This window comes from Theropithecus gelada, chromosome 5 (genome assembly GCF_003255815.1).
Source record: "Theropithecus gelada isolate Dixy chromosome 5, Tgel_1.0, whole genome shotgun sequence".
Classification (NCBI taxonomy): domain Eukaryota; kingdom Metazoa; phylum Chordata; class Mammalia; order Primates; family Cercopithecidae; genus Theropithecus; species Theropithecus gelada.
Genome location: NC_037672.1, coordinates 71,733,553 through 71,743,795, shown reverse-complemented (window position 1 = coordinate 71,743,795; position 10,243 = coordinate 71,733,553). Strand labels below are relative to the sequence as shown.

General features: G+C 35.0%; 1 protein-coding gene across 1 annotated transcript; it reads left to right on the top strand.

Annotated features, from left to right (window-relative positions):
* The first annotated feature begins 4,778 nt into the window (after window positions 1–4,778).
* CABS1 (calcium binding protein, spermatid associated 1) lies at window positions 4,779–6,946 on the top strand. Its single transcript, XM_025385818.1, has 2 exons — window positions 4,779–6,176; window positions 6,796–6,946. The coding sequence occupies exon 1, from the start codon at window positions 4,870–4,872 to the stop codon at window positions 6,055–6,057; it is 1,188 nt and encodes a 395-aa protein (XP_025241603.1). The 5' UTR covers window positions 4,779–4,869; the 3' UTR covers window positions 6,058–6,176; window positions 6,796–6,946.
* The last annotated feature ends 3,297 nt before the right edge of the window (window positions 6,947–10,243 follow it).

Below are 10,243 nucleotides of genomic sequence, written 5' to 3'. Positions count from 1 at the left end.
CTATTACCATTACCCCTGAAAATTCCATGGCAAGCACTTTTAAAGAGAATATATTTAAAGCACAAAGATTTTATAGACAGTGAGCAAGTTGCTGAGTATGAAAAAAAAAATTTTATAAAAGACGTTTCAGAAAGAATGGATGATATTTCTTCTAAGGCAAAATCACTTGAGCATATGCAGATGATATAATTACTGTGTCTGATGACAGTGGTTCTGAATATGTTTCAGATAACTCTATCTTGGAATTAGAGGATAAAGCAAATAATTCCTTTATAAAAATTAGTACACTCAGATATGCCCCTAAGACACATAGGTCTCAAGCACTATATACCAGAGTGGCTGCTTCAGATAGTCTCTCTAAAGCAATATCATCAGAGTTCGAAGCTAAAGAAAATTACCAAGCTATAATTCCTAAACAGAAAAACAAGAACTTTGACATCGAGGCCATTCTTTTCAAAGATCCCTATGCCAATGTCAAAACCAAAGCTCATAGACCCACAATTCACTTCCTAATCAATGCAAGTGAAAAGCCTTCTAGATTTTATGACAAAACATCGGTGAAAAAAGGCACCATAAATTGTGATGACGACATCATAATTCCCTCCAAAAGCTCTGACTTTGGAAATAAAATAATTGAGTATTCCATTTTTTCATACATAAAACCTGTAGTTGACAATAGAAAATTCACAACTGATACTACTAATCATGCTATCAAAAGTAGTTATAACTTGTTCAGGAAAAACACTTCACCTGCCATTTGTAAGACATTTACACCCAGCAGGGCAGATACTATCACATCTAGTATATCTGATTTTACTGAAGATGAAACAAGTATAGCTGTGGCATCTGATTGAATGTTTAGTGGTTTTCCTTTAGCTTAGCTTTCTAGTGATGACATTTCCAATATGGATGAAAACCCAGCTCTTACTTTTTCTCCTTTGAGAAAGATATCTTCCATTAAACCAAATGTTCCTACTATCTCCACTGAGGACAGAAATAACATGGCCTTTCAGGCCTTCCATCAGAGAGTGTCATGTCTCTAAAACCTACGTCTGCTGGAGTACCTGAAACTCTCATCTTAACTGCTAATTCTCATACTAAAGACACTGCAGCTCCCAGACTTGCAAAAAGTGAAAATTTACATCATCATCCAACAATGTTAATTTCAACAGCATCGGAGCCTATGCCAACAGATTTCGCTTACGTTAAGGAGGTATTATCTCAGGAAGGCAAAACATTAAAAGTCAAATTGTCCTGAATGCTCTTCCATTGGTCTGTATTGTTCTCCAAGCTGATTCTACTGACTCTTCAGACAATATTGAAGATGTCAAACCTAAGACATCTGCTACTGTTATTACCAGGTACAAAATTTTTGATATTGATGGCTCTGCCATTCGAAATTCAAAACCTAAGAAAACAAGCACCAAGTTTTCTACTTTTATTCCTAATGAATATGATGGTCTGAATTTCTATTACATAAGAGAAATAACTAAAGCTTCTACAGAGAAAAACACAGCTAGTGAATTTTAAGTGAATCACCTTATAGATGGAAATATAATAGTAGGAAATGATCTAGTTATCCAGGTGGAAACAAACTCTATACAAAATGCTGACCAAAACTCTTACAAATGAATCTCATTGCTGGTGACAAATCAGTCAATAAGGATTATGACAGTATCCCTGTAGCAGCTTATTCAAGCTTTCCCATACCCACAGATTCCCTTCCAACTAGATCTGTTTCTCACAAAACCAACTTCATGGCCAGGGACTCAAATTTGCTAACACAAGTTATTGCCATTATTTCTACTGATAAAAAATCTTCGTCTTACACCGAGATCATTTCCTTGGTAGAAGGAAATCCTCAGTTGGAATTTAATATAGCCAATATCAGAGAAGCAAATACTGAATTTCAACCTTCAGAAAGCACTAATGTTACTCATGAATCCATTGTTGATATAGAAAAAGTGTTACCTAGATTTTAAAAAATTTCTATTTTTCCACAAGCTAACAAGGAAATTGAAGAAAACACTTTAATTAGGGATAATATTTCTCAGTTACAGGTAAAAACAATTACTCCGAAGGGTATCCCTGAGGATCCTGCAAACAACAAAGTAGATATGAGGGTTGTGACTTATCCTTCTGTAAATGCCATCTTCTTTGGAAGCAAAGAAATAGCAACCCCACAGACCAACACACCCTTCAACAACAATTTATTTAGTCACTCATCCAACATTCTAAACTCTGGAGGGGAAGAGGACAAAATTGTGGATGTTGACATAACCAAATCTCAAAATGTGATTGCTCCTTTCACTTCTTTCACTATTTCTGAAGATGGAAATTACTTTGTGAGTGAAGATAATTGAAACTGAAACTTCTTTAGTGACTTCATTATGAATATAATCACCTCAATTAAGGCTCATAACTTATTTTCCCCAGTAAATTCATAAACTCTGAAGATACGTATATGCTTTTTCTAAACAGGAATTCTAGTGTTCATAGGAGACACCACTTATCTAACAGTGGGTTCCTTTAAAATTGAACATGATATTTCTTCTGATGAATCTCAAGATATTCTCCATACAAGGAAAGTCTCAATGTGGACATCACTATGACACTGTCATTTTTAAAGTCTGTTTCTAAGGACTCTTTTCCTAGTCAAGTATCCCTGAAAAATCATAGGTGTGCCAAATGACCTTCCTGGGGTTTTATTAAGAAATCTTCCTTTATTAGCAGTTTTCACCTTTTCACTTAAATGTAAGGAATATACTCTGAAACACATGTCAGTAGGTGTAAATTTAATACTTTCCTTGAAAAAGACAAAATGTTTCAATTACTGTAATATACACTCCATCAATGGAAGAAACTACTATTCAGATTAAATAAAACATCTATAGAATCTGATTCTCTGTCCTTTAGTCAGATTATGTCTTCAATGGCAATGATCGTTTGGTCAAAAATGAGTGTAGTATTATGTATTCCCTGGAGCATAAAACTTCAGTTTCATCCTCAAGAGTGCTAAAATTCCTGCATTTCCACCAGGAATTCCACCATATGCTTTCTTCTCTTTGATGGATGACACACCGTCAATCTGAAGTGTTCTTTTGAAGGGCAATGTTTTAGAAAACACAGATAATGTGAATAGCATTCCCCTTAGAGGAGGAATAATTATGCTGCAATCAATGTGATCCTACCTCACAGCTATACTAGTGGAAGCAGAGTTAGCATGATCACAAAATTAATGCCTGAAATTAAAGACTATTTGACAAATTAATATCAATGAAGATGATATAATTATTTAAACTGACATGTCTGATTGGAGATAAAGTGCTCATAAAAGTATTTTATAGCTTATTCCAACTCTCTTCATCATAACAAACACCCAGCCTTACAAGATATCTTCCAGCAAATATACAGCTAACCTCACCATCTTTTTTTTTCCTTTTTGTACACACAAAAAACTTCCCCAAAGGAGGTACCAAGTTTTCTGTTTACAGCATCCTTTATTCTGAATCAAGCTTTATAAAAACTAAAGGATGGGGGACAAAAATAGAGGTTAAGAAAATCCTCCCACTAAGTAAGCTTACTGAGAGAATGACTGTCCCTATGGCATTCTTTACTGGCCCAGGAACTGATAGTACTTCTGTTCAGAAACATATTTTTACAGAGACTGGTGATATGTCTGCAACCAGGCTAATCATTTAAGACAGAAAGCTGAAAACTTTGAGGTTGAGTTCATATTTAATAAAGAATAATTATTTGTCCTTGAGATGGAACCCACTATTCAGGCTGATGTTGCTGCCCTTTCTCGGATTTAGTTGTATCTGAGCATGAAAATTCAATTTCTTCTAACAACACTGGAAAAAGACTCATTCTAGCATTAACACTAGACTGCAATCTGCTTTCATCTAATTAGTTAAATCTTAAGGTTGACAACACAATGATGATGTTCGACATAATTAACATTATTATAAAAAATACTCCCTCTGAAATTGAGAATATAATTCTTAAAAGTAATCTTGTTTCTGGGTGAATTTTGACACGTGACACCAGCTTCCTGCCAGTGATAACCCTCCCTGTCTTTTGGGTTAAAATAACAGCCTGCAGAAAAACATTCCTAAAATAATGTTAGCCTACAAAACCTGAGACTCTCACTGTTACTCAAGTAGATTCAAGAAGTCAGAAATACAATGAAAAAGAAAACACTAAAGACCCTAACAGGCCAGTAACTATTTGTTATTATCTCTACTGGAAAAGTGGGACTCCCTGTTATGAAGAAGGGAACTAACTGAATTCCCTGCTACCTAATTACCTTCATAGCTATACTTCCTGACAAAAACACGATTGATATTTTTAGATACCAATTTTTTAATACTATGAATCTTAAGGGAAAATGGCTTCAACTCAAAAATACTCTGTTACTTGCTTGGAAGAGAGATGACTTGAAGCTGATGGTGATAAACTTGTGGCTTCCAGAGTTTTCCTTACTAATACTAAACCCACAAGGTGCCTGGCAGTCTCTGCTATGTCTGTTTCAAGTGACCCTAACTCCACATCAGGCGACATCTTCCTTATAAACAGCAACATGGTAAATCTTAAGTTCCCTGCAATTGAAATGCTTGGCTGTGAATTTGATTTCATAATCAGAGCGGATTCTATTGTCTTTTCATCCAATATTCCTGCAACTAGATGACCAATCGCAGCCTAGAAACAACTTCCAAGGAGACCCAGTTACATTGCCCCCATAGCTGATGCAACAATCACCATGATGACTCAAGCTTTAATCACTTTGATGAACACTGCTCTCCTGCCTAGAGATACCACTGAGTCCAGAAGCAAGACCTGTGAGAGTGCACAGTGCCACTTCGCCCCATGGCTGAAGATGGTTTGCCCAAAATTTATTCTCATCCTCCAACAGAAAGCAGTAAAACACCAACTGCGGCAACCATTTTCTTTGGGGCTGATAATGCTATTCCCAAATCAGAAACAACTATTACTTCAGAAGGAGATCACGTCACTTCAGTAAACGAATATGTGCTAGAAAGCGATTTTTCAACAACTACAGACAACAAACTGACGCCTACAAAGGAAAAACTCAGATCAGAAGATGATATGGGGACCGACTTTATTAAGTCAACAACTCACCTACAGAAAGAAATTACCTCTCTGACCGGCACTGCAAACTCCATCACAAGAGACTCTATTACTGAAAATTTCATGACCGTGAAAATTGGGAATATTTCATCACCAGTTACTACTGTTTCTTTAATAGATTTTTCCACTGACATAGCAAAAGAAGATATCCTCTTGGATACCATTGACACAGGAGATGCAGAGATCTTAATAACATCTGAAGTCTCTGGCACACTAAAGGACAGCAGTGCCGGTGTTGCTGACACTCCTGCCTTTCCACGTATAAAGGATGAAGCTGATATGAACAATTATAATTCCTCCATCAAATCCAATGTCCCTGCTGATGAGGCTATCCAGGTCACTGATTCCATTATTCCTGAGGCTGAAATCCCTCCTGCTCCTGAAGTAAACTTCACTACTATTCCAGATATAACTGCCCTTGAAGAAGAGAAAATAACCAAAATTGACCTAAGTGTTTTAGAAGATGACACCGGTGCTGTGGCTACATTAACTGACTCTGATGAGGAAAAGTTTATCACTGTGTTTGAACTCACTACCTCTGCTGAAAAAGACAAAGATAACCAGGAAGATACTCTGCTAACTGATGAAGAATCTCCCGAGGGAGCCAATATTTGGATGAAGAGAGAGACTGCAAATGAAGCAGGGACCCATTCTGTTTTGCTTACTGCTGTTGAATCCAGATATGACTTCGTTGTCCCATCAATAGCTACAAACCTAGTGGAAGACTCATCTACAGAAGAAGAGTTGTCTGAAACTGATAGAACAGAAACTGTACCTAAGATCACTGAGCCATTTTCTGGAACTAGCTCTGTATTAGATACCCCAGACTATAAGGAAGACACCTCCACAACTGAAACGGATATCTTTGAACTACTGAAAGAAGAACCAGATGAGTTCATGATTTGAAAGCAGCAAAAGGGATACCACGTAAAATTGTGCAATAGCCTAGCCAGCTAGCCTTAACATCTAAGAAGTTTTTCCAACAAGCAAAAACCTTTAGAAATGAAAGAATGTGGGCATTTAAGGCAAGTATTCGACTTAATAAATGTAGATGCTTAGGACTACAGATCATGTAACAGATTTATGGAAACTTAGAAAACAAAACACAGTGTAAGAGTCCCCCTAGTATCACAAAGTTTCAATATCCTAACAATTACTTAATGTAAAATTTTTCGCCCTAGCCTTCAGGGAGTATGAAGACAGAGCAATGTAAAAGCTCATTTCTACAACATTTAATGATGCATATCCTTTAGTTAACAGTCAGTATTATACTTTAGTGAGAATTAAGGATATGAAGATAAATTAACCTCTCAAAAACATTACCATAGCACTAAAAAGTTCTCCCAAAATGCTGGTTCTAAACAATTTTTTCATTAGTATTTCACCAATGATTTTCTTCTATTTAAAAAATTTTTAATCCTCATTCATATAAGAATTTTAAAAATTCAGTAATTGTTTAGCACCCACATGTAAGATACATAAGATTTATGGTAGGATTCTTAGCACATGTTAGATACAAACTAAAGCAAAATGATATTTTACAAATATGCGTATTTGTCAGAAAAATGTTCTGTAAACATATATATCAATTTAATTTTCTTTCTGTTAAAACATGTTTTCTGAATTTTTGTCCATGTTTTCCAGGTCTTAAACACTGAATATCACACTCTTCTTATGATTCTTGCTAGCAATTCAAGGACATAAATCTTCATTCTTTTGTGGCACAGACTACTTAAATGGGTCTGTTTTCACTTTGCTCATTTCTCTTCAATAAATCTTTTTGGCAAGCAACTGATTTGCTGTGTGTAGGTGTGTTTGATATTCTAGTACAGAATTCTCAAATTAGGAGAAAGAGAAATGAAAATTCATTGTTTGTTTAAAGAATAATATAGCTCTAATCCCTAGAAGTAAAATTATTCTATAGAGATTTATAATTGTATTACATTAAAAAAAGAAATAAAAACAATGTCAAAACACCAAGTGAATAAAATACATTACGTACGGGCAGTTTGTAAAGGGATTTACACCATTAGATAAACTATAGACTAGAATAATGATAGTATGTTAAAACCCAGAAAAAAATTATGACACAAAAATTTGTTATACAGTGAAGTAGATTCAAAAACATGGGATATAATAGTTAATCTTATGTGAACAATCAGTATTTGGGAAAATAATAAGTTGGAATAATAAACAAATTTTTAAATTCGGTTTAAGACCATACTTTCAAATAAATTCTACATGGATTAAAGACTTTCATATAAAAATTAAAACCATACAAAAACCTAGGAGGAAACATACCTGTATATCTATCCAAATGGACCTGAGAAATCTAAGCATATATGAAAAGGTGATGAAAAGATTAATAGGTTTGACACCATGAATAGTTAAAATTCTGAAACAAAGAAAATTAACATAAAATTAAAAAGTAAATAACTAATTTCATTTTACTGATTTTATATAGCAGTGAAAAGATTACTATCATTTTTCTATAAAAGTTTCTACAAAGAAAGTATTTTAAATGAACAATAGAAATAAACATAATTCATGAAATACAAATTGTCAATGAACATGTGAAAAATATTCAATAGACATTTTAAAAAATTAAAATAAAGCTATTACACATCAGTTTTAGTTATTTGAGGATTGACAGTAATTATTGTACATGTTCATTGTTGACTCATTTTCCAAACTTTCTCCAAATTTCTCCAATCTTTCTGGAAGGCTGGAAGCCAATTTGGCAATACATGTAGCAAGCATTTAAAAAGTTGGAAGTTTTGGGCCCAGTTATTTTACATATTTTAGCCCTGAGAATTTTCCTAAGAATCAGAAATTATGAAAGTTCTAACATTTATTGAGCTCTGACTACCTGTCAGGCACAGTTGAGTTTATATTTAGCATAACATTTGATCTCCATGGTACCCTAGAAGGAGAAACATTATTATTCTCATTTTAGTGATAAGGAAACAGTCAGAAAAGCTACTCAACATGCACCAAGTTTCATAGTTAATATGTAGCAAAGAACACTTCAAACCCAGGCGGTCTTCATCCAGAACCCATGCTCTCTTAATCACTATACTGTATAGGCCCTCAGATTTAAGTACAAGAATGTTGGCAAATTCTTACACTCAAGAAAGTGATTTTATATGTTCATAAAGGAGAAACACTGAAAACAATCTACAATTGTAGTCGCATGTAATTAATTACACGTCTATATATCCATAGGAAGCCATAGTTTGCATCTTTTCAAATGGTTCTAAGGCCGCAATAAACTTACGTGTGCATGTCAGTGACAGACTGGATTAAGAAAATGTGGCACATATACACCATGGAATACAATGCAGCCATAAAAAAGGATGAGTTTGTGTCCTTTGTAGGGACATGGATGCAGCTAGAAACCATCATTCTTAGCAAACTATCACAAGAACAGAAAACCAAACACCGCATGTTCTCACTCATAGGTGGGAACTGAACAATGAGATCACCTGGACTCGGGAAGGGGAACATCACACACCGGGGCCTATCATGGGGAGGGGGGAGGGGGGAGGGGGGAGGGATTGCATTGGGAGTTATACCTGATGTAAATGACGAGTTGATGAGTGCTGACGAGTTGGTGGGTGCAGCACACCAACATGGCACAAGTATACATATGTAACAAACCTGCACGTTATGCACATGTACCCTAGAACTTAAAGTATAATAAAAATAAAAATAAAATAAAAAAAGAAATGGTTCTAAGGAAGAATATTTAACCAAATGGAAGATATTTTCATACAACTCTAACCAAATTTACACAGTGGTATGTACGCAATATACACACACATACATATACACATGCATGCAGAATGTCTGGATTATATATATTACAATATATAATCTCTAGGAAGGACTGAAGGTGATTTTGTTTCATTCTCTGGGCTTTTGTGCATTTCCGAATGCTCTGCAATCATCCAGAACATAAACTGTACACAGGAGAGGATGAATGTTTGTCAACCCCGTTAACTAGAAAACCTGGAAGCCAAGCTAAATCTTTCACTCTTACCTGCTTCCTATTAGCTAGCATTTTGAGTGTTTCCTATGTGTCAGACACTATTTTATTTTTTATTCATAAGGCATGTATATGCACCAACTATGTTCCAAGCACTATGAAAGTATTTTGAGCCACTGTAGTGAATCAAATGACACCGTCCCTGCCTTCATGGAAATTAATTTACCATAAAAGACAAATTTTAGAGAAACGATCTCAAATAATCACACAGAAAGAAAAGACTACATGCAAAATGTGATGGGTGTTTCAAAGAAAAAACATAAGATTATAATTGCAGATTTCACACACATTTAAGGCCAAGAAATTTTCTCTGAGGGGGTGAGATTTAAGCTAAAATACTGAAAAATGTGGAGAGATGAGGAAACATCTCCAAATTCTTGAGACTAGATTTTTCAAGGATATGAATAGACATAGTATTAGCTGGAAAATAAGATGAAACTGGAAAGGCAGGCAAGAGACAAATCATACAGCCCTTGTTAAACATCCTGAATCTTATCTGTTTGGAAGCTATTAAAGGCTTTAATCATTTTATCCTCAAAACAATCTTAGTACTGGGAACACGGGCTAGAAGTGTAATTAATTACGTGTGACTACAACTGTAGATTGTTTTCAGTGTTTCTCCTTTATGAACATATAAAATCACTTTCTTGAGTGTAAGAATTTGCCAACATTCTTGTATTTAAATCTGAGGGCCCATACAGAATAGTGATTAAGAGCTCATGGGTTCAGAGTTTATAGAAGTATCATTATTTTATAAACTCCAACTATACTTCTTTCAAGGTCTTTGTTTAGGAAAACAACTTGATAGTCCCCTTTGCTTGGAGGAGACGAGGCTCTGAGGTATAAACTGAACTGGAACAGTTAAACAATTAAAAAGATAATGTGCTCTACAACATAAGTTAATAGGAATTTGGGGCTAGGGCTTAGAAATAACAAGAAGAACAGCACATAGCAAATGGTTAGAGTCCAGGAAGATGAGTGGCCAGTGAGATTCCTATTGGTCATTGAACACTTTTCCAAGAAAGCGTGCCTAATTATCCATTT